This window comes from Littorina saxatilis, linkage group LG8, assembly GCF_037325665.1.
Source record: "Littorina saxatilis isolate snail1 linkage group LG8, US_GU_Lsax_2.0, whole genome shotgun sequence".
Classification (NCBI taxonomy): Eukaryota; Metazoa; Mollusca; class Gastropoda; order Littorinimorpha; family Littorinidae; genus Littorina; species Littorina saxatilis.
This window is the reverse complement of record NC_090252.1, coordinates 65,202,976-65,228,037: the sequence shown is the minus strand read 5'-3', so window position 1 is coordinate 65,228,037 and position 25,062 is coordinate 65,202,976. Positions and strand designations below refer to the sequence as shown.

The following is a 25,062-nucleotide window of genomic DNA, read 5'->3' as shown; positions in this document are numbered from 1 at the left end:
CACAAAAGCAAAGTAACACGCAAATTACAAAATCTGAACATCATTTTGTTATAATAGGTCTTTGGATTCTTGAAGATGTTTAAAGCCAGTACCTTTTTTTTTAATAGGGATTACAGTATAAATCCTAAAGTAAAAAAAGTAAAAATAAATCCTCCAGACATTAATTCATTTATGCTAAAAATGCAGTTGTCTGTACAGCTATATATATGTAATAACAGGTCTTTGTACAGTATTTCCGAAGCCAAAATCGGGTATCTAATGGCTGGTTAAAATTGTTTTGTTCAGTTACAATTTGCCAGTTACTGTTGCTGATATTTGTATGGTTACTTTTGTAGCCTCTTATAGGTGTGCTAGAAGGTGTAGAACCATTTGAATAAAAATTGTCTGAATGGTCACTGCTGTTGACTTTGTGTGTATGTGTGTGTGTGTGTGTGTGTGTGTGTGTGTGTGTGTGTGTGTGCTGGTGTGTGTGTGTGTGTGCTGGTGTGTGTGTGTGTGTGCTGGTGTGTGTGTGCTGGTGTGTGTGTGTTGGTGTGTGTGTGTGTGCTGGTGTGTGTGCAGGGGTGGACGAGGGGGGGGGGGGTTCTGGGGTTTCTGGACCCCCCCCCCCCACCCACCAAAAAAACCTTATTTGTTTATGGTGCATTTCTTTATTTTACATTGAGTTTCAATTTTTGGGGTATTTATCAGTGACAAAATCTGCTGCCTGAAACTGGTAATGATCATCCTCAGAATGCACCAGATTGCACCATTTTGCATCCTTTTTTTCAAAATTTTACATGCCCCCGGACCCCCTAGCAAGCTAGGCGCTTCGCGCCGTCGGCTCGGCGTTTCGCGCCTTCACACCCATATCTTCACAATATACTTTTGAAACACCCCCCCCCCCCCATAAAATGAACTGATCCGCCCCAGGTGTGTGCTGGTGTGTGTGTGTGTGTGTGTGTGTGCTGGTGTGTGTGTGTGTGTGTGCTGGTGTGTGTGTGTGTGTGTGTGCTGGTGTGTGTGTGTGCTGGTGTGTGTGTGTGTGCTGGTGTATGTATGTGTGTGTGCTGGTGTATGTGTGTGTGCTGGTGTGTGTGTCAGTGTGTGTGTGCTGGTGTGTGTGTGTATGTGCTGCCCCGTCGTGTGTGTCTGTCTGTCTGTGTGTGATCGATGTACACCTTCCTTTAGGAAGAAACATCTGATACTCTTAAATCCCTTTTATTTCATTTATTTTTCTCCTACTAGGGACAAAAAGCGTGTTTACATTTCTCTGCTATGATATATATAGGCAAATATTAAAAGCAATCTCCTCAAAAGTTTTTGTGATGAATATTGAATATGTTTATTAATGATGATCCAAATTTTCAGAGTTTGACAGATCAGAGATCTGTAGGTATCTTTGGACGGATCAATGAAAAGTTCAGTTTTGCTTTTGCTTTGTATAGGTTATGGTAAGAAGACCTTTTTTGTTTTAAAGTGTTGTGGTTGGGTCGGACAGGGGAAGTAAGTCACATGATACCGGAAGTGACCATTTCTGCAAGTGCTTTCCAAACACGTGGGGATTGAGGTAGAAGAAAACAAGTGAATTTTGCTTGAAAAATGGGACCACCAGGTAAGAAAAACGCTTGCCGTGTTAGTTTTAGACTGCTTAATATGTCTTGCTAATTTTGGACGATGAGGTTAACATTGTTATCATTGGGTAGCTAAAAAACCACTGAAGCGTAGTTTGGGCAAAAATCAAGATCAGTAGTACCATGAATAGCCTATACTAACAAGTCATCAACAATGAAGTTAAAACCAGAACCATGTGTATCCATGTCTTTGTTAAAACCAGAAATGTGTGCCCAAAGTGAAATGCCCCTTTTTATATTTGTATGAATGAGTAAAGTTTTGCTTTATCAAGTTTATGTAAAGAGAGAGAAGCAACTAAGGGTTCAACTGCACGCAGAACCACGTGGAGCATCTTGATCTTGATCTTGATCTTGATAAATAACGCCAACAGGTCCCAAACTTGGGAATGTTCGTTGGCGGAAAAATTGGGGAGAGCACTTGGTGTTTTAATCAGCGGTTGGCAGTTTTCCTCTGAATTCGTTGACCGTTGGCGACTGGATCGTGTTGTCATCAAGGTTGTTCCAGTCAATAACTGTTCTTGTTCTCCATGAGCAGAGGACGGAAAGCGTGGAAAAGATCGCAGAACTCATTACACAAATACAGATTGACATTACAACACTATATTTCGTAATAATTCCAGGTGCATAACTTGCCTCAAACAAAACAAGCATTCAAAAGACGATCAGACGTGTAGTAACCTTAGGCCCCACTCCAATCACAATTTTCCTCAGAATGAAGCAATGCAAATCTCCAAAAGCAGCCAAGAGTAATTGACTAACACTGACTCATGCTCTGAAACATTTCTGTCAACAGGATTTTCACCAGGAGGCCGTGGTGGCTTTGGCGGCCGAGGCGGTGGTGGTGGCTTTGGCGGCCGAGGCGGTGGTGGTGGCTTTGGTGGTCGTGGAGGGGGAGACAGAGGAGGGCGTGGTGGCTTCGGAGGTCGCGGCGGATTCAGAGGGGGAAGGGGCGGCGACAGGGGAGGACGAGGAGGTTTTGGCGCCCGTGGAGGTGGTCGAGGCGGCAGAGGAGGTGGTACGTATTTTTCAGCAGACTCCAAATACAGTGGTACCTGGGATGTGAAGCCCCTCCAATGAACGGACGCCTCCCTTTTTGTCCCTTTGTATATTATCTTCTCTGAAATGTACCTGTCTTGACAGGCTACCTGCTATGTAGGGACAGTTGTGGCTGGTCCCAAGGTATCCTTTCATCACAGATACCACTGTATCAGGGATGTTCCTTGGATTTTGTCCTTATAGGACAAATGTCCTAGCCTTGCTGAAAGTATAGGACATTTGTCCTGAACTGTAAAAAACAATCGGTCATTTCACTTGGAAAGAAATAAGCCGTCCACATCCTCCTTTGGTACACACACACTGTGACACACACCAGAGAGAAATATATTGCAATTGTGTTCCAAACTTGCCTTCTTCTAGTTCTTGTGTGTGTTGTGTGTGTGTGTGTGTGAGTGTGTGTTTAACAGAAAGCAAAAGATCTCAGGTAAAGAAGAAGTCAAGGTCAAAAATTAAATTGAGTACTGGAACTTAGGGAAATATGCCAAAATGAACCTGGAATCAGCACTCTGAATTCGAGCAGCCACATGTGAAGTTGTTGTTTCGGTTTGCTGAAATGCACACTGTGCAAAACATCAGTTTTCTCTCGCCATCGAAATTTAGCCATGGATAAAGTTTAAGCCATGAAGGCACAAACGTCCGTGGTGGTGTCGTCGCCGTTTTCGTACTCACAGTCACAGTGGGTCCGGTCACAGTCGCACTTGACGACTGATCATGATCTGACTGTCGAAAACACAGCTTGGGTTGGTCCTTGTCCGGTTTCATGATCGTATGCGCAGTTTCTAGAATCTATACAACCGGAAGTTGAACTTTCGGAAATTCTTAAACTGCGCGGTCTTCAAACGGCAAAGTTACTAAACCAAACAACAGAAGACGTTGCCGATTTGGAGATTAGGAGACGTATCATCTGATGCCTGATCTAAATAAACGGATCAATGTTGCCATGTCCGACGTGGCAATAAAACGATCGGTCAGTGTCCGTCTCTGACATAAACTTATCGGATATTTGTCTGCCAGAGACACAAGGTACCGGTCATTAGACCAAGGTATCCGGCCCAGGGCCGAGGGCCGACCCCTGGGAACATCACTGCTGTATAGCCCGGTTGAAGTGACGTCACATATTGAAAGGAGAGTGAGCATTTTCGATTCATTCAGAATCAGTGTGACGACGTTGCTTCCATTCAGTAGTGTCATGCTACTCTTCACTTTGTGTTTGTGCTGTCTATGAACAACAGAGAATTGACAGAGAGAGGGAGATATAATCATATATACTGATGTCAGCCTGACATGGCAAACATGCAAGCAGCTTTTTCTTTGGAAAAAATATACGGTTTTGTTTGTGTCAGTGTAATGATAGTAAAATTGTGAATCTGTTGGACTGACTGTGTTCCGTTTTACTATGCATTGCTATGAAAGTCATTAGAGAGTGTTTCAGTCATTTATAAGCTGGACCGGCACGGTTGGCCTAGTGGTAAGGCGTCCGCCCCGTGATCGGGAGGTCGTGAGTTCGAACCCCGGCCGGGTCATACCTAAGACTTTAACATTTTTTAATCTTGTGGCTGCTTCGCCGGGCGTCTGGCATTATGGGGTTAGTGCTAGGACTGGTTGGTCCGGTGTCAGAATAATGTGACTGGGTGATACATGAAGCCTGTGCTGCGACTTCTGTCTTGTGTGTGGCGCACGTTATATGTCAAAGCAGCACCGCCCTGATATGGCCCTTCGTGGTCGGCTGGGCGTTAAGCAAACAAACAAAATTTATAAGCTGCATTATGTTGACTTCAACAAATTTAGACATTTTAGAAAGAGTATGCACTCCATTAATGAGTAGTATAACCAGTTCTGCTGCTGAAACAGTTTGATGGAAATATACTTGCATTTCTGAAATGGAGTTACATAGAAACAAGTCAGGGTGGTTTAAATATTGGCAGTTGTTTCCATACAACTTAAAGTAGAAGGTTAGGTAGGGTGATGTTTATAACGACACATTATGATTTGTTGATATTTGATACATGTGCTTTTTTTGTTGTTGTAAAGAATGTGTGTTACTGTTACTGACTGTTAGCAAAAGTCAACTGCGTAATACTGGTACAGTCGAACATGCCCTTGCGGCCACCTGTTGAAATTGGGCACCTGCCCATAGCAACCACTCCCAAGGATCCCAGAAGAGTTTTTCTTTTATATAATTCACATTTCCATTGGTCGGTCCTGGGGTAGACGTTATTGACAGGTTTGACTACCTTTAGGAAGTGTTCACATTTGGTAATACATTGTACATGTTATATTTGACTGTTGGCATTTGAGATCAGCCTTAGCAGCAGCACCGAGTCTAGATAATGATATTGTGTGCAAGGGGTACATTGTGACCCCGCTCTTGTGACCTCCATAAATCTGGGGGGGGGGGGGAACATTTGGTTAACTTTACAGACATTGTGAACAGAAAGTCTGAAAAGCAAGGTCTTAAACTTAAAGACGGGAAGTCTTAAACTGTGTGTTTTAATAGGGGGTTGCACTGTAAAATTGATTTGTGTGTGATTTGGGTTGCAGGCCGCGGAGGGTTCGGTGCCGGGAGGAAAGTGGTCGTTGAGCCCCACAGATATGAAGGTGAGACCTGGTGATTGATAAGGAGACCTGTTAGTGTTAGCTTAGTTCTTCAAGGTGATTGATAAGGAGACCTGTTAGTGTTAGCTTAGTTCTTCAAGGTGATTGATAAGGAGACCTGTTAGTGTTAGCTTCGTTCTTCAAGGTGATTGATAAGGAGACCTGTTAGTGTTAGCTTAGTTCTTCAAGGTGATTGATAAGGAGACCTGTTAGTGTTAGCTTCGTTTTTCAAGGTGATTGATAAGGAGACCTGTTAGTGTTAGCTTCGTTCTTCAAGGTGATTGATAAGGAGACCTGTTAGTGTTAGCTTAGTTCTTCAAAATCCAATAACAGATGGACTGCTAACGTTCCAAAATTCAGAATTAAAACAAAAAAGAAGAATGGCATGTATTGTTCTTGGAACGTTTAATTTATAGAGGTAAAAACGTTACAAAATATGACTACGGTTTGGTTTTGTCATATATTTTTTGTTGCAATGACATACCATTCTTGTTTTTTGATTCTTTGTTCTTTGATAAAAACTTGAGCGTTACCAGAATCATAACACAGAATAGGTAATTAATAGGAATGTTTAGTTTTTGGTGAGACCAGACTTTCATGGTCTTGATAGTGGCCAAAGAGACAAATAAAAGACTTAGCTGGGTGGATAATATCTTTGTCTTTCAACTCAGGCCATCTTACCAGATATCATCCAACGCACACTCAGCTAAGTCTTTTGTTTGTTGCATTTTCCTCCTAATTATTTGTTTGTCTTTCCACAATAAAGACCATTGTTTGATAATTATGCTTGTGATTGTCTTGTTTTGTCAAAAATCAAACGTTCAAATAACTTACCTTTCTTGTGTTTTTTTTAAATTCTGGAGTTGGGAACGTTAGCAGTGTAATGTTTTGGATTTCATTGTTTCCAGTTCCCTGGCCTTCCCTATTTTGCTTCCAGAACCCAGAACTTTTTTTTTACTCTTTCAACCAAAAAAATGACAATGAAAACTACAAATAACCTAATTAAAAATGACCAAAGTGGTTTTGTGGTTTCAGGTGTGTTCATCGCCAGGGGGAAGGAAGACACGATTGTAACCAAGAACATGGTCGTCGGAGAGTCCGTCTACGGGGAAAAGAGAATCAGCACAGAGGTACTGTCACGTGTAGAACCTAATTAAGGCTAGTACAGACCTGTGCACATCTACGGTCTCTCCGTAATTTCTCCGATTTTTATATGCAGAATACGGTGCTACGAATTTTTAATTAAATTTCCGAAATTCCAATGTTTTACTAAAAAAAACCACATTTTTGTACTTTTTTTTCTGTTTTAAGATGTTTTGACCAATTAGTTGGCCGTTGCGCTGAAAAGACGTTTTCCGATTTACCGGAAGCGCGCGTGTTCTCAGCATTGAGTCTTTGTTCTTAGACTTTGTTCGTCCAGCGTCTGCGTGACAACTTGTGATTGAAGTGAAACATGAAAAAGAAAAAAAGAGAGCGAGATTCAGATAGTGAAGAGGAGACACCAGCTCTGTCACCAAAGAAGACAACAGTGTTGATGTTTCACCTTGGCTTGTTAATAAATAGTATTTCCCACTACTGCGTCGTAGTGTTTCGGTTTGTGTGCTTTGTGAGCAGAATTATGTCTTGGAACTGTCGTTACAGCTTACAACTGAAACATTTTAAAAACTACTGAAATTTGGTTTGTTTACTACTGATGGGTGTTTTGAGTGTGCACAGGTCTGCTAGTAAGTGGGAAAAACCACGTGATTAAAGAAACTAAACGCAATGAGGAAAATGGAAACTAAAAGTAAGAAAGAATGCACCGACACGCTGTTGTACAGTTACAAAACAAACTCGTTTATTAACTAAAGACAAATGAATCAATCAACCATAAACATCAAGCACAAATACTGCGAGAAAAAATCATTGCCGAATATAACTTGAACACTAACACACATACAAACTTACTCACACACTCAATCAATATGAGACTTATATAGCGCGTATTCCGTGGGTACAGTTCTAAGCGCAGGGATTTATTTTTATTTTATGCAATTTATATCGCGCACATATTCTAGGCGCAGGGATTTATTTATGCCGTGTGAGATGGAATTTTTTTTACACAATACATCACGCATTCACATCGGCCAGCAGATCGCAGCCATTTTGGCGCATATCCTACTTTTCACGGTCTATTATTCTAAGTCACATTGGTATTTTGGTGGACATTTTTATCTATGCCTATACAATTTTGCCAGGAAAGACACTTTTGTCAATCGTGGGATCTTTAACGTGCACACCCCAATGTAGTGGACACAAAAGGACCTCGGTTTTTCGTCTCATCCGGAAGACTAGCACTTGAACCCACCAACAAATAACAAATTATGCAACAGCCTGTCTCGTTTCTGTGCAAAGTGAGAAAAGTTTGCCAAGTTTATTTCGTACCCGACACCAGCGTCTTGTTGCTGAGTTTTGGTACGAGTCCAAGTAGAAGGGTGCTCTCATGTTTTGTAAAAGTCTGGACGGGTCTTCAGTGGTGTGTGGGATTGTTTACAAGGAAAGGAATGCATCTTTAATGTACTAGGTCTTGAGTTGTAAATTACTTTGTTAACCTTCGCCCGTACGGGTTATCGACTACACACGGAAGTCATCGTGGGGCCGTGCAGACCCATGCTTCTCATTTCCTTCTTTGAGAAACATGGGTCCGCACGGTTTGTAGTCTAAATATGACTTTTTTTGGTAATTACTCCTTGCTGAAATTTTAGGACATAAGAGCTTTTTAGGTGCCTGAGGCATTCTTAAAAGCTTATTAAAAAATGTCAACTGGTTTAAGAGATATTAAGAGAGGTAAACAGCCTTCTGGGTTAAATCTGTTTGATAATGTGACTCCCTTCCAGTCCCCTACCCCTTCAACAACAACAACCCCCAAATAACAATAACTGTACAAGAAAGAACTATAAATCATGCTCATTGCAGATTCCTTCTTGACTGTGTCAGTGTGTGTGTGTGCAATACACTGAAACCCCACTCGACTCCATCAAATGTAAGTCCGTCGTACCCCCCTCAATGTCTCTTCTAGTTCTAACTTGCCTCCGTTTTCAGACCTGATTTTTTTTAAGGACTTGCAGTCAGCAGAACTAATATCTGTGTGTGTGTTTTTCCCAGGAAGGAGAAACCAAGATTGAGTACAGAACCTGGAACCCGTTCCGATCCAAGCTTGCAGCAGCCATCGTGGGCGGTGTTGAGAACATCCACATGAAGCCTGGCTCCAAAGTCCTGTATCTGGGCGCCGCCTCCGGTACCACAGTCAGCCACGTCTCAGACCTCGTGGGCCCCGTACGTTGTGATTTCTGTTTAGGGTTTTTAAGTGGAAAATAAGGCTGGTATTCGGGAGAAAGTGCAGAACGGGGTGGGACCCAAGTGCTATGAAATAGGCTAAATAAATCATTCTGAATTTTTATTGATTGCGGAAGAGATGCTCTTTCATACGAAGACTGAGGCAAGCTACACATGGCAGTGCAGGCTTGCCTCGGTGTTTCTATGGAAACAAGGGAAAGCGACTCTTCCACAACACATAAACACTTGAGAATTATTTCCGAACATCTTTCATTGAGATTTATTTGAGATATCAATGAATCCATTCCAGCACTGGGACGGGTGTTCAGGACAAAGTTGTCAACTGGGTGAATGCAGGGGGGGTGATGTTAAAAAGATGAAAACTCCTGTATTAAGGAATCTTCACCAGATTTCTCAAGTGAGAGTTAGATGTGAGGATGAAAACATGTGCCTGAAACATAAATCTTTGCTGCAGGTTTCAATCAATCTATATGAGGCTTATATCGCGCGTATTCCGTGGGTACAGTTCTAAGCGCAGGGATTTATTTTTTAATTTTTTTTATTTTTAATTTTTTTTCATTTTATGCAATTTATATCGCGCACATATTCAAGGAGCAGGGATTTATTTATGCCGTGTGAGATGGATTTTTTTACACAATACATCACGCATTCACATCGGCCAGCAGATCGCAGCCATTTCGGCGCATATCCTACTTTTCACGGCCTATTATTCCAAGTCACACGGGTATTTTGGTGGACATTTTTATCTATGCCTATACAATTTTGCCAGTAAAGACCCTTTTGTCAATCGTGGGATCTTTAACGTGCACACCCCAATGTAGTGTACACGAAGGTTTGTGTGGTGGTTTTGGGGTTGGTTTGTTTTTTGTGCATAAGGGAGAACTGACAGGACATTTTTAGTAGTGTCAAGCAAACAGATGGGAGTGGGCATACAGAAGGGCGTGTTTATTTAGGGGGGTGCTCATTTATTCTAAGTCTGTGGACTCTCAGAACTAATTGATCAGCATGCAGAAGGCCAAATTGTGTGAGTGGGTATGAAGAGAGAGAGATGCGATTAAAATTATCTGAAGCAAGGATCGAACCCTGTGAAATGTTGAGGATTTCTGTGAGAAGTCTGCACATTTATGAGAACACTGAACTGTGAGTGTGAGAAACAACAGTATTTAGCATTCAAGATTTTGTGTACGACAGCTTTTGACAGCCGATGTTGTTTTGCTGTGTGTTGTTCAGAACGGCCTGGTGTACGCAGTAGAATTCTCACACAGAAGCGGCCGAGACTTGATCAACGTTGCCAAGAAGCGGCCAAACATCATTCCCATCATCGAAGATGCCCGTCACCCCCACAAATACAGAATGCTCGTTGGTCAGTTGTAGTCTGTGTCTCTCTGTACAGTGGAACCCCCCTTTTAGGACCTCAATAAATCTGAGAAAACCAGGTCTGAAAAAAGAGTCAAACTGGAGGTAAATTAACAGAGGTTATGAACAGAAAATCAAGTCTTTAAAGGGAGAGAGTCTTAAACTGGAGGTAAATTAACACAGGTTATGAACAGAAAATCAAGTCTTTAAAAGGAGGGAGTCTTAAACTGGAGGTAAATTAAGAGGTTATGAACAGAACATCAAGTCTTTAAAGGGAGGGAGTCTTAAAACTGGAGGTAAATTGACAGAGGTTATGAACAGAAAATCAAGTCTTTAAAGGGAGAGAGTCTTAAACTGGAGGTAAATTAACACAGGTTATGAACAGAAAATCAAGTCTTTAAAGGGGGGGAGTCTTAAACTGGAGGTAAATTAAGAGGTTATGAACAGAACATCAAGTCTTTAAAGGGAGGGAGTCTTCTTCTTCTTCTTCTTGGCGTTCGCAGAGGTTACACAATCAGTCCAGCACTGGTGATAAATGTTGTCGTTTTCTCCAACTCCTGTCGACTGCCGTATAGTTTGGTCTGCAAGGGAGTTGGTGACGGCCACACTTCTTTTCGTTCCTCATCTAGTAAGGGACATCGCTGTAAGATGTGTTCCGCTGTTTGGTCCTCTTGACCGCAGGCACAGGTTGGTGATGGCGCCAGCTTGAACTTTCGGTTCATGTGAGCATTGAGCCTGTTGTGGCCAGTACGCAGTCTGATGAGGTTGACTTGCTGCTCTCTGGACATTGTGTGGTAGTCATCTCTGTTTGTCCTTGGCCTCATCAATGCCTTGATGATTGTCTTCTGCTCACTAAAGCTGACACTGTTTTCAGGTTGGTCTTCCACGGCTCCTTCTTTCGCCAGCTCATCGGCCCTTTCATTTCCTGGTATCCCACAGTGTGCTGGTATCCACTGGAGGACAACTCTTCTGGTTTGTCTGACCATCTGTAATGCTTTGGCCAGCTGTGGGAGTTTGTCGTTCTCTAGGGCCTGAAGGACTGAAAGGGCGTCCGAGAGGAAGACAACTTGGTAGCAAGGGTCTGCGGAGTCCTGAACGAAGGAGGCGGCCTGCATGAGAGCTTCTGCTTCTGCTTTATAGTTTGGGAGGGAGTCTTAAACTGGAGGTAAATGAACAGAGGTTATGAACAGAAAATCAAGTCTTTAAATGGAGGGAGTCTTAAACTGGAGGTAAATTAACAGAGGTTATGAACAGAAAATCAAGTCTTTAAATGGAGGGAGTCTTAAACTGGAGGTAAATTAACAGAGGTTATGAACAGAAAATCAAGTCTTTAAATGGAGGGAGTCTTAAACTGGAGGTAAATTAACAGGTTATGAACAGAAAATCAAGTCTTTAAATGGAGGGAGTCTTAAACTGGAGGTAAATTAACAGGTTATGAACAGAAAATCAAGTCTTTAAATGGAGGGAGTCTTAAACTGGAGGTAAATTAACAGAGGTTATGAACAGAAAATCAAGTCTTTAAAGGGAGAGAGTCTTAAACTGGAGGTAAATTAACAGGTTATGAACAGAAAATCAAGTCTTTAAATGGAGGGAGTCTTAAACTGGAGGTAAATTAACAGGTTATGAACAGAAAATCAAGTCTTTAAATGGAGAGAGTCTTAAACTGGAGGTAAATTAACAGAGGTTATGAACAGAAAATCAAGTCTTTAAAAGGAGGGAGTCTTAAACTGGAGGTAAATTAACACAGGTTATGAACAGAAAATCAAGTCTTTAAATGGAGGGAGTCTTAAACTGGAGGTAAATTAAGAGGTTATGAACAGAACATCAAGTCTTTAAAGGGAGGGAGTCTTAAACTGGAGGTAAATTAACAGAGGTTATGAACAGAAAATCAAGTCTTTAAAGGGAGGGAGTCTTAAACTGGAGGTAAATTAACACAGGTTATGAACAGAAAATCAAGTCTTTAAAAGGAGGGAGTCTTAAACTGGAGGTAAATTAACAGGTTATGAACAGAAAATCAAGTCTTTAAATGGAGGGAGTCTTAAACTGGAGGTAAATTAACAGGTTATGAACAGAAAATCAAGTCTTTAAATGGAGGGAGTCTTAAACTGGAGGTAAATGAACAGGTTATGAACAGAAAATCAAGTCTTTAAATGGAGGGAGTCTTAAACTGGAGGTAAATGAACAGAGGTTATGAACAGAAAATCAAGTCTTTAAATGGAGGGAGTCTTAAACTGGAGGTAAATTAACAGAGGTTATGAACAGAAAATCAAGTCTTTAAAGGGGGGGAGTCTTAAACTGGAGGTAAATTAACAGGTTATGAACAGAAAATCAAGTCTTTAAAGGGGGGGAGTCTTAAACTGGAGGTAAATTAACAGGTTATGAACAGAAAATCAAGTCTTTAAAGGGGGGGAGTCTTAAACTGGAGGTAAATTAACAGGTTATGAACAGAAAATCAAGTCTTTAAATGGAGGGAGTCTTAAACTGGAGGTAAATTAACAGGTTATGAACAGAAAATCAAGTCTTTAAATGGAGGGAGTCTTAAACTGGAGGTAAATTAACAGGTTATGAACAGAAAATCAAGTCTTTAAATGGAGGGAGTCTTAAACTGGAGGTAAATTAACAGGTTATGAACAGAAAATCAAGTCTTTAAATGGAGGGAGTCTTAAACTGGAGGTAAATGAACAGAGGTTATGAACAGAAAATCAAGTCTTTAAAAGGAGGGAGTCTTAAACTGGAGGTAAATTAACACAGGTTATGAACAGAAAATCAAGTCTTTAAATGGAGGGAGTCTTAAACTGGAGGTAAATTAACAGGTTATGAACAGAAAATCAAGTCTTTAAATGGAGGGAGTCTTAAACTGGAGGTAAATTAACAGGTTATGAACAGAAAATCAAGTCTTTAAATGGAGGGAGTCTTAAACTGGAGGTAAATTAACAGGTTATGAACAGAAAATCAAGTCTTTAAATGGAGGGAGTCTTAAACTGGAGGTAAATGAACAGAGGTTATGAACAGAAAATCAAGTCTTTAAATGGAGGGAGTCTTAAACTGGAGGTAAATTAACAGAGGTTATGAACAGAAAATCAAGTCTTTAAAGGGAGAGAGTCTTAAACTGGAGGTAAATTAACACAGGTTATGAACAGAAAATCAAGTCTTTAAAAGGAGGGAGTCTTAAACTGGAGGTAAATTAACAGGTTATGAACAGAAAATCAAGTCTTTAAATGGAGGGAGTCTTAAACTGGAGGTAAATTAACAGGTTATGAACAGAAAATCAAGTCTTTAAAGGGAGAGAGTCTTAAACTGGAGGTAAATTAACACAGGTTATGAACAGAAAATCAAGTCTTTAAAAGGAGGGAGTCTTAAACTGGAGGTAAATTAACAGGTTATGAACAGAAAATCAAGTCTTTAAAAGGAGGGAGTCTTAAACTGGAGGTAAATTAACACAGGTTATGAACAGAAAATCAAGTCTTTAAATGGAGGGAGTCTTAAACTGGAGGTAAATGAACAGAGGTTATGAACAGAAAATCAAGTCTTTAAATGGAGGGAGTCTTAAACTGGAGGTAAATTAACAGAGGTTATGAACAGAAAATCAAGTCTTTAAAGGGAGAGAGTCTTAAACTGGAGGTAAATTAACACAGGTTATGAACAGAAAATCAAGTCTTTAAAAGGAGGGAGTCTTAAACTGGAGGTAAATTAACACAGGTTATGAACAGAAAATCAAGTCTTTAAAAGGAGGGAGTCTTAAACTGGAGGTAAATTAACACAGGTTATGAACAGAAAATCAAGTCTTTAAATGGAGGGAGTCTTAAACTGGAGGTAAATTAACAGGTTATGAACAGAAAATCAAGTCTTTAAATGGAGGGAGTCTTAAACTGGAGGTAAATTAACAGGTTATGAACAGAAAATCAAGTCTTTAAATGGAGGGAGTCTTAAACTGGAGGTAAATTAACAGGTTATGAACAGAAAATCAAGTCTTTAAATGGAGGGAGTCTTAAACTGGAGGTAAATGAACAGGTTATGAACAGAAAATCAAGTCTTTAAATGGAGGGAGTCTTAAACTGGAGGTAAATGAACAGAGGTTATGAACAGAAAATCAAGTCTTTAAATGGAGGGAGTCTTAAACTGGAGGTAAATTAACAGAGGTTATGAACAGAAAATCAAGTCTTTAAAGGGGGGGAGTCTTAAACTGGAGGTAAATTAACAGGTTATGAACAGAAAATCAAGTCTTTAAAGGGGGGGAGTCTTAAACTGGAGGTAAATTAACAGGTTATGAACAGAAAATCAAGTCTTTAAAGGGGGGGGAGTCTTAAACTGGAGGTAAATTAACAGGTTATGAACAGAAAATCAAGTCTTTAAAGGGGGGGAGTCTTAAACTGGAGGTAAATTAACAGGTTATGAACAGAAAATCAAGTCTTTAAAGGGGGGGAGTCTTAAACTGGAGGTAAATTAACAGGTTATGAACAGAAAATCAAGTCTTTAAAGGGGGGGAGTCTTAAACTGGAGGTAAATTAACAGGTTATGAACAGAAAATCAAGTCTTTAAAGGGGGGGAGTCTTAAACTGGAGGTAAATTAAGAGGTTATGAACAGAAAATCAAGTCTTTAAAGGGGGGGAGTCTTAAACTGGAGGTAAATTAAGAGGTTATGAACAGAACATCAAGTCTTTAAAGGGAGGGAGTCTTAAAACTGGAGGTAAATTGACAGAGGTTATGAACAGAAAATCAAGTCTTTAAAGGGAGGGAGTCTTAAACTGGAGGTAAATTAACAGAGGTTATGAACAGACAATCTGAAAAGGCAAGGTCTTAAGGGGGGACAGGGTAGGCAAGCACTTTTTTTTTTTATTTTGGAAACAGCTTGCTGCTTGTTTGATTTTTGCAAGCAGAATAACCTAATTAAGGGAAACCATTTTAAATTTTGAGTGAAAAGCAATTTTTGGGGGTTTTATTCACCAAAATGTGAGAAAAACGTTATAAAATGTGCTTTTTTTAAAATGTTGCAGTTTGTGAACCAGTGCATGTTTTGATCCAATTTTTCTTCTTTGCAGCAATATGTGTGTGTTTAATAATTCTGTGTATCGAAAAGCATTTCTAAGCAATATATTATTTTAATTTAGCATTTTCAGTTACCGGTTCAGTTTTGATAAGAAAAATACATGAAATCCTAACTGTCAGACTCATAAAAACCCAACCAATGCACTGAACTCTTATTCCATACACAGAACTGATGCTGTACAACTCATAAACAACATATACAAAAACTGAACAAATCCATCAAGCCTTTCAAAAGTTGCAACATTTTAATTGTAGCGTTTTGTCTGAAAATTACATTCAGAGAAAACAGCATTTTAAAGATTTGAACCAGTACATAAAAAAACCAGTAGCACAGTGCACCCTGAATTCATATGTTTTTATCAGAATGACCACTTTACTATGTAGGGAAAAGGATTTGACAATCAAATTATCAGGATTTTTTTTATATACATCATATGAAAACAGCCATCTTTGTTTGTACCGATATGAAAACATGAATCAGAACCAAACTGTCAGACTCATAAAAACCCAACCAATGCACTTAACTCTTATTCCATACACAAAACTGACGCTTTACAAATCATAAACAACATAAACAAAAATGAAACAAATCCATCAAGCCATTCAAAAGTTGCAACATTTTAATTACAGATGTTTGTCTGAAAATTACATTCAGAGAAAATAGCATTTGAAAGATTCCAACCAGTACCTCAAACTAGTAGCACAGTGCAGCCTGAATTGATATGTTTTTATAAGAATAACCACTTTACTATGATGGGGAAATGATTTGACGATCAAATTATCCAGACTTTTTTTAAAAAATCATTTGAAAACTCATCTATGTTAGTGCAGATATGAATCAAAACGAAACTGTCGGACTCACAAAAACACAAGGAATCCACTGTATTCTTATTCCATGCACAGAAATGGTGCTTCACAAATCATAAACAACATATACAAAATTGGAACAAATCCATCTTGCCATTCAAAAGTTACAACATTTTAATTACCACATTTTGTCTCAAATTACATGTAGAGAAAACAGCATGTAAAAGAGTCTCACTAGTACCCCGGTAAACTAGTACCACAGTAGAGCTTGAATTAATGGGTTTTTTTTTTTTTTAACCAGAATAACACTTTAACTATGAAGGGGAAATGATTTGATAATCAAATTATCAGATTTTTTTGATTTAAAAAAAAAATTATATGAAAACATTAAAAAAGTCAATTATCTGTGTTTGTGCTGATATGAAAATATTGATCAGAACCAAACTGTCAGACTCATAAAAACCCAACGGATGCACTGATTTCTTATTCCATTGCATAGAAATGATGCTTCAACATCAACAACATTACATAATTATATATACACAAATGGAACAAAACTATCAAGCCATTCAAAAGTTGCAACATTTTAATTACAGTATTTCTGTGCTCAATCCTAACACTGCAGCAAATTTCTGTAAAGCTGAATGTCCCTTTCCATGTACCAACTTGGTCATACGCGGATTATTTAAAATGCAACTTTACCACCCGAAGCGTTGCAAACACCGGGAGAAGAGTAAACAACTGCAGACTTGAATGGACACTCATATGCACTCCAGATGCAGGGCCTGTGCAAATCCTTGGGCTGATGCATCACCTTCTTTCATAATCAGACTGCTATCAGACAAGCATTCAGTACAGGATATAAACCTTTCAGCAATAGATTGAGCTGATCAATGTTGACAAAAGCCCAACACATGTCAGCGGAGTGACGTTGCACAGTACCAGTATCCATATCTGCTTGTGATGGGTCAGAAGATGGCAAAGTATCTGTATCTTCTTATGGTTGGTCAGAAGATGGCAAAGCTGATGTTTCTGCTGTGGAAGAGGGTAGTTCCGGTTTAGCAAACTTTTCCATCAGGTCAATCTTTCTCCTCGCTGCCACCACAGGAGGACTGGCTCTCCCCTTGCTCCAACCTAATAAATACACAAACACTGATTTAATATTTGATACAACTGTCCATGGTTTTTGTTTGTAATAAGCTGCAAATTTTAAGACTCAATATAAACGTCAACAAGTGCTTGTACTTTATTTTGCAAATGACCATGTTACATGGGGTGTACCTCAACTTTTTGGCTAGGCTGGTAAATCAGAAATCCCAATCAGCCCCCAACCACTGAACCAGGCGGGTTTTCTTACAACCACCTCAGCGGCTCGTACCCACATATGTCGGTTGACGAACACACACACACACACACACAAAAGACATTCATTAATTGGCCCCTATCACAAAATGTACATGTCAAGTTTACTATGGGATTTGAGTAACCACACAATCACATACACACAGGAACTAATACTGAAACTAGCTGAATTATTTTCTTTCTTTCTTTCTTTCTTTTCATATTTTTCTTTTAAAATTAATTTATTTCATCACACTTGCTATGTATTTGCTTGTTTCTTGTCTGTTGTCTGTTTTGTGTGTGTGTGTGTGTGTGTGTTCTGTGTGTGTGTATACATTTTCAGATTTCCTAAACCTAGCACTGTTTGCAGGTGATCTTTATGCTTTTGATTCATGAGTTGCATCCCCAGTCCTTTAGTTTAACTCTTTTTTTTTCTTTGGTGAAGTAAATTGGATCTATTTTTTTTATTCCTTAGTTAATGGAAAAGATTTGACAACAATATTGCTGTCAATGATAGGTTGGTCAGCCATGCTGGTGTAAACCAATCCTTTAGAATTAGAGAACGCTCTCTAGTAGGGTACTTATTTTCCTACGGTCAATGACCAGAAACAGAAACTGTGTCAGTCGTACATCGCTCAGATGCTGCTTCTCAGTTTGACCCCAGACAAAGAATACTGATGACATGTTACACCATAGTAAGCTCTCAAGGACTGGCCAGCGAAGAACAATAAAATAGGGGTTGTGAAGACGATATCACAGAGATGATCGAGGGAGGGAGGGGGGGGGGGGGGGTGTGCGGCGGCGGCATGGTCAGTAAATTGGATCAAGAAACCCGCAAAATACTTCAGACACAAACTGTTTATCATTTACCTGCAAACCCTAACACATTCTTACAACAACAACAACATAACGATGTGCAATAAATCACGTTGTCAAACAAACAAGATCGAAAAGAGAAAGAAGCAAAACCCACCTCGTCGAGTCAAGAATCTTAGAATGTCGTCTGCTCAAATACGATCATGTTGGTTCATTTCGGAGTGTTGTTACTTCCTTCTACTGTTCGCTGCTGCTGGTTCATCTTTCTCTGATATTTCTTGCCACTATGCCGAACATTTCCAATGTTAGGGTTGTTCTCCGCAGCTCAAAACTTTGAAAAATGCTGCTGAATCGGTGAAAACGTCACGGATTTGTTGACACCGGGGGACTGATAAGTTGTCTACTGCGCTTGCGCCAAATGCCTTTGACCTACATATATTTGCATATATTAATTCCGGGGTTTCGGTTGGAACGGATTCTCTCTCTTTGTGCCTATGTCAACGGAAATTCCCCAACGGTGATGACGTCATCTTGAAGAGCGGAAATATCCACACAGTTTGAACAGCGAAGGGTCATGTCATGTGCGCACATTTACCAGCACGGAGTATCCAAAGTTGACCATTTTTTCGATTTTTTTGATAAAACACAGACAAAAACAACAAAACATCGGTTTGAAAATGGTTTTATTTACATGAATACATGTCTAAAATGACAAAAGCAGATTATTGAATGCATTCCAGGATGTTCAAAGGTGTGAAAAATGCAACAACCCCAAAAAGGTGTATGAGACCAAAAATAACTCATTTTGCCTACCCGGTCTGCCCTTAAAACAGAGGACTTAGATTAAAGTGTTTTGAAAGGGGGGTTCCGCTGTACCAACGTTTGGCTCTTTCCTTTGTTGTTGTTTTCTCCTCTCATGATCACTGTCCAGGTCGATATGCACAAGAAAGTGCCCAACAGGATGAGAACCAACCACAGGCAGGCATGGGAATTGTCCGCCGAAAGGCAAATTTCCATCGAAATGTTTGTTTGTTCCGCCGAAAAAGCAAAAATGTCCGCCGAAAATTTGGTGTCATCTGAGCTCTAAGTTTGCCATTAAATTCAGTTTTCAGAACCAGTTTTGCCTCCCCCATTTGACACCAAATTGCACAATTTGGGTTCTTTGGAAGAAAAAATTTCCGGGGAGGCATGCCCACGGACCCCCCTAGTAAGGCTAGGCGCTTCGCGCCGTTGACTCTAATATTATTTACAAATGTTCAGCCTTTTTTTCCTTTTTTCAATTCCCATGCCTGCACAGGGTTGGTTGATGTTGAGAGTTTGTGATTTCAGACAATCTGACCCTGGTGCTGGTTCCCACCCAGTTAGCTATTTTCTCATGCACATCAGTCCTGGTCGGCCTCTGTATTTAAAAAAAAAAAAATCTCTTCCTTGTTTCTTTGTAACTTCTGTTGAATAATCACTCAAATCTTTCCAAACTGTCAAACGCAATGGTTACTGTTTTAGCCAAGGCTTTTGAGGTCAAGGGAGTAGAACCATGAATGAGAATCGCCTTGGTGACACCTTTGTAGAAACTGTCAATCACCATGAACGATGACCGTGAATAATTAGCTGCTTGTTGCAGGCATGGTGGACACAATCTTTGCTGACGTGGCCCAGCCCGACCAGGCTCGAATTGTCGCCATCAACGCCCACAACTTCCTCAAGAACCAGGGACACATCGTCATCTCCATCAAGGTGAGTTACCTCCCTTAGGCCAAAAAAAACAAATAGTCTGTTTACGGTAACCCGACCGACCCTATTTTTTTCGCGCGACCCTAGACTTTTTTTTGGCATTTGGGGGGGGGGGGGGGGGGGGGGAATTTTTTTTGCAAAATAACGTAAGAATATGGTTTTTTGAAAGAAAAAAATCCCGACCTACCGACCTTATTTTTTAGGCCTATGTTACCGTAAACAGACCTATTTTTTTTTTTTTGGCCTTAACAGTCCCCCTAACTGACATCACTACCGCCCATCAGTCAAGCTAAATAAAAAAAAATAAAAAATTGAAGTTGCCGAGCACATCATTATGGTGTGTTTAATCGATTAAGCTACATTTATTGGTATCATATAGCCCTTGAGGGTTTATATTAGGAAACTCAGATGTTCATCTTGTGTTGAATTGACAATTTTTGAGTCACTTGAGAAAAAGTGACTCTATGTAATCGGTCAGTGTTAGTCTGTCCGGCCGGCCGGCCGGCCGGCCGTCCGTAGACACCACCTTAACGTTGGACTTTTCTCGGAAACTATCAAAGCGATCGGGCTCATATTTTGTTTAGTCGTAACCTCCAATGACCTCTACACTTTAACGATGGTTTCGTTGACCTTTGACCTTTTTCAAGGTCACAGGTCAGCGTCAAAGGAAAAATTAGACATTTTATATCTTTGACAAAGTTCATCGGATGTGATTGAAACTTTGTAGGATTATTCTTTACATCAAAGTATTTACATCTGTAGCCTTTTACGAACGTTATCAGAAAAACAAGGGAGATAACTAGCCTTTTCTGTTCGGCAACACACAACTTAACGTTGGGCTTTTCTCGGAAACTATAAAAGTGACCGGGCTCAAATTTTATGTGAACGTGACTCATTGTGTTGTGAATAGCAATTTCTTCCTGTCCATCTGATGCCTCATATAATATTCAGAACTGCGAAAGTGACTCGATCGAGCGTTTGCTCTTCTTGTTTTTATTTTTTATTTATTTACGAGGATTTATATCGCGCACGTATCTCACCACACAAGGCGACTCAAGGCGCATGTTACCTATTAAGAAACTGACGATTTTTCAGGCAAACTGCATCAAGAATTGACAATAAGAAACTGACGTTGATATTTCAGGCAAACTGAATGGAGAATTGACAATAAGAAACTGACATTAATATTTCAGGCAAACTGCATCTAGAATTGACATTAAGAAACTGACGTCGATATTTCAGGGAAAATGCATTGAGAATGAACAATAAGAAACTGGCTTGGATATTTCAGGCAAACTGCATCGAGAATTGACAATTATAAACTGATGTTGATATTACAGGCATCAAGATTTCAGGCAAACTCCATCAGGAATTGACTTGAAAACGACGTTAAACACCAAATAAATAAAATCAGGAATTGACAATAAGAAAACGACGTTGATATTTCAGGCAAACTGCATCAAGAATTGACAAATTCAAACTGACGTTGATGTTTCAGGCAAACTGCATCGAGAATTGACAATAAGAAACTGACGTTGATGTTTCAAGCAATCTGCATCGAGAATTCACAAATTCAAACTGACGTTAATATTTCAGGCAAACTGCATCGAGAATTGACAGTATGAAAACGACGTTGATATTTCAGGCAAACTGCATGGAGAATTGACAATAAGAAACTGACATCGATGTTTCAGGCAAACTGCATTGAGAATTGACGATAAGAAATTGACCTTGCATCGAAAATAGACAATAAGAAACAAACGTTGATGTTTCAGGCAAACTGCATCGACTCGACGGCGGACGCAGAGGCAGTGTTTGCAGGGGAGGTGAGCAAACTGAAGAGCGAGAAAATCAAGCCCCTGGAACAGCTGACCCTCGAGCCCTATGAGCGCGACCACGCTGTTGTGGTTGGTGTCTACAGGTGAGTCGTACAACATTTCTTTCCCCTTATCTTGTTTGCCTCGCACACCTTGAGATTAGATGAAGATCAAGTTGGGTGTCTGATGGGCACAGTAGCCTAATGGATTACATGTCGGCCTTTCCGTGCGGAAGGTGGAGTGTTCAATCCTGGCCGCACATTGTTGGTTAAGGGTAGAGATTTTTACGATCTCCGGGGTCAATTTTTGTGCAGACCTGCTAGTGCCTTAGCCACCTTCGTGTGTATATTCCTTAGCCCCCTTCGTCTGTATATTCCTTAGCCCCCTTCGTCTGTATATTCCTTAGCCCCCTTCGTCTGTATATTCCTTAGCCCCCTTCGTGTGTATATTCCTTAGCCCCCTTCATGTGTATATTCCTTAGCCCCATTCGTCTGTATCTTCCATAGCCCCTTCGTCTGTATATTCCTTAGCCCCCTTCGTCTGTATATTCCTTAGCCCCCTTCATGTGTATATTCCTTAGCCCCCTTCGTCTGTATATTCCTTAGCCCCCTTCGTCTGTATATTCCTTAGCCCCCTTCATGTGTATATTCCTTAGCCCCATTCGTCTGTATCTTCCATAGCCCCTTCGTCTGTATATTCCTTAGCCTCATTCGTCTGTATATTCCTTAGCCTCCTTCGTCTGTATATTCCTTAGCCCCCTTCGTCTGTATATTCCTTAGCCCCCTTCGTCTGTATATTCCTTAGCCCCTTTCGTGTGTATATTCCATAGCCCCCTTCGTCTGTATATTCCATAGCCCCCTTCGTCTGTATATTCCTTAACCCCCTTCGTCTGTATATTCCATAGCCCCCTTCGTCTGTATATTCCTTAGCCTCCTTCGTCTGTATATTCCTTAGCCCCCTTCGTCTGTATATTCCTTAGCCTCCTTCGTCTGTATATTCCTTAGCCCCCTTCGTCTGTATATTCCTTAGCCCCCTTCGTCTGTATATTCCTTAGCCCCCTTCGTCTGTATATTCCTTAGCCGCCTTCGTGTGTATATTCCTTAGCCGCCTTCGTGTGTATATTCCTTAGCCCCCTTCGTCTGTATATTCCTTAGCCTCCTTCGTCTGTATATTCCTTAGCCCCCTTCATGTGTATATTCCTTAGCCCCCTTCGTCTGTATCTTCCATAGCCCCTTCGTCTGTATATTCCTTAGCCCCCTTCGTCTGTATATTCCTTAGCCCCCTTCGTCTGTATATTCCTTAGCCCCCTTCATGTGTATATTCCTTAGCCCCATTCGTCTGTATATTCCTTAGCCCCCTTCATGTGTATATTCCTTAGCCCCCTTCGTCTGTATCTTCCATAGCCCCTTCGTCTGTATATTCCTTAGCCCCCTTCGTCTGTATATTCCTTAGCCTCCTTCGTCTGTATATTCCTTAGCCTCCTTCGTCTGTATATTCCTTAGCCCCCTTCGTCTGTATATTCCTTAGCCCCCTTCGTCTGTATATTCCTTAGCCCCCTTCATGTGTATATTCCTTAGCCCCCTTCGTCTGTATATTCCTTAGCCCCCTTCGTCTGTATATTCCTTAGCCCCCTTCGTCTGTATATTCCTTAGCCCCCTTCGTCTGTATATTCCTTAGCCTCCTTCGTCTGTATATTCCTTAGCCCCCTTCGTCTGTATATTCCTTAGCCCCCTTCGTGTGTATATTCCTTAACCCCCTTCGTCTGTATATTCCATAGCCCCCTTCGTCTGTATATTCCTTAGCCCCCTTCGTGTGTATATTCCTTAGCCCCCTTCGTCTGTATATTCCTTAGCCCCCTTCGTGTGTATATTCCTTAGCCCCCTTCGTCTGTATATTCCTTAGCCCCCTTCGTGTGTATATTCCATAGCCCCCTTCATGTGTATATTCCTTAGCCCCCTTCGTGTGTATATTTCATAGCCCCCTTCGTCTGTATATTCCTTAGCCCCCTTCGTCTGTATATTCCTTAGCCTCCTTCGTCTGTATATTCCTTAGCCCCCTTCGTCTGTATATTCCTTAGCCCCCTTCATCTGTATATTCCTTAGCCCCCTTCGTCTGTATATTCCTTAGCCCCCTTCATGTGTATATTCCTTAGCCCCCTTCGTCTGTATATTCCTTAGCCCCCTTCGTCTGTATATTCCTTAGCCCCCTTCGTCTGTATATTCCTTAGCCCCCTTCGTCTGTATATTCCTTAGCCTCCTTCGTCTGTATATTCCTTAGCCCCCTTCGTCTGTATATTCCTTAGCCCCCTTCATCTGTATATTCCTTAGCCCCTTTCGTCTGTATATTCCTTAGCCCCCTTCGTCTGTATATTCCTTAGCCCCCTTCGTGTGTATATTCCTTAGCCCCCTTCGTCTGTATATTCCTTAGCCCCCTTCGTGTGTATATTCCTTAGCCCCCTTCGTCTGTATATTCCTTAGCCCCCTTCGTGTGTATATTCCTTAGCCCCCTTCGTCTGTATATTCCATAGCCCCTTCGTCTGTATATTTATTAGCCCCCTTCGTCTGTATATTCCATAGTCCCTTCGTTTGTATATTCCATAGCCCCTTTGTCTGTATATTCTGCTGACTCTCTGGTTAGTGGTCTCAGTTGAGCTCTTAGCTCCTTACAGAAGACATCTAAAAATCTGAGAAAATCAAGTGTTTAAAAGAAGAGGTTCTTGAATGGAGGTAAATTTACAGACATTATGAACAGAAAATCTTCAAAACTCAAGGTATAAAATAAGGGGGGTCTTATTAAGGGAGTTTCACTTTCGATTTAAAAAATATCAAGTTCTGAACATTCAAAAAATGGATAAAATGTTGAATCCCTATTAATGTGAGTTTCCCCACCATCTTTTTTTCAAACCTTGTTCGTTCCCTGTTGGTTTTGCTTGTTGTTGCCCTGTGTGTGTGTTCGTGATCCTGATGCAGCTTTCATCAGCAAAACATTCATACTGTTCTGTGCTGTCCTTGCATCAGTGTGTACAGAATTCTTTTGGTTTTTTAACTTTGTTCATCTCACTACAGTCACTTTGTTGTTTAGATTTTTTTCTTATTAATGTTGTTATTTTGTCTGTGCAGACCACCACCGAAGAAGTAAAGATGCTGTGTCTCCACGCGTGAAGGGAGAAGGCTGGGGGTCAAATGTGTTCATTACATCGTCATCGCCGAGACTTGTGTCCGCCTGTACATACTTTTAGATTTCCACATCATGAAATAAACCATCTATCATCACCATAACGTTTGTGTCAAGTTGTCCGAGAGAGACAGTTTGTGCCTGTGTATGGGTCTGACAAGTAAGAAGTATGAGCGGACGTGTTTGTCCATACCATTCTGGAGTCATGCATTACTGGTTTGACCACAGGCGGAAGGTATCGTTCACTGGATCACTACTTACATAGAAAGACGACCGATACCTTCCGCCTGTGCAAGGTAGTCTTTCTATGTAAGTAGTGGTCCAGTGAACGATACCTTCCGCCTGTGGTTTGACCTCAAGTCAACTTTTGACTT

The 25,062-nt window shown here is 40.6% G+C and overlaps 1 protein-coding gene across 2 annotated transcripts; it reads left to right on the top strand.

Annotated features, from left to right (window-relative positions):
- Window positions 1–1,448: 1,448 nt before the first annotated feature.
- On the top strand, window positions 1,449–24,792 carry LOC138974149 (rRNA 2'-O-methyltransferase fibrillarin-like). 2 transcript variants are annotated; one of them, XM_070346844.1, is made up of 9 exons: window positions 1,452–1,594; window positions 2,407–2,628; window positions 5,211–5,267; window positions 6,300–6,394; window positions 8,409–8,579; window positions 9,831–9,963; window positions 19,588–19,700; window positions 21,473–21,618; window positions 24,634–24,792. In XM_070346844.1, exons 1-9 carry the CDS (start codon window positions 1,582–1,584, stop codon window positions 24,650–24,652), a joined length of 969 nt encoding a protein of 322 aa, XP_070202945.1. In that variant the 5' UTR covers window positions 1,452–1,581; the 3' UTR covers window positions 24,653–24,792. The 2 variants fall into 2 exon arrangements, with proteins under 2 accessions (XP_070202946.1, XP_070202945.1); XM_070346845.1 differs by lacking the exons at window positions 21,473–21,618; window positions 24,634–24,792 and adding an exon at window positions 20,793–20,828 and having other exon boundaries at window positions 1,449–1,594.
- Window positions 24,793–25,062: the final 270 nt, after the last annotated feature.

Coding starts and splice junctions, on each gene's coding strand:
- LOC138974149 (XM_070346844.1), top strand. Junction 5,268..6,299: donor TGAGCCCCACAGATATGAAG/GTGAGACCTGGT, acceptor TTGTGGTTTCAG/GTGTGTTCATCGCCAGGGGG. Junction 6,395..8,408: donor AAAAGAGAATCAGCACAGAG/GTACTGTCACGT, acceptor TGTTTTTCCCAG/GAAGGAGAAACCAAGATTGA.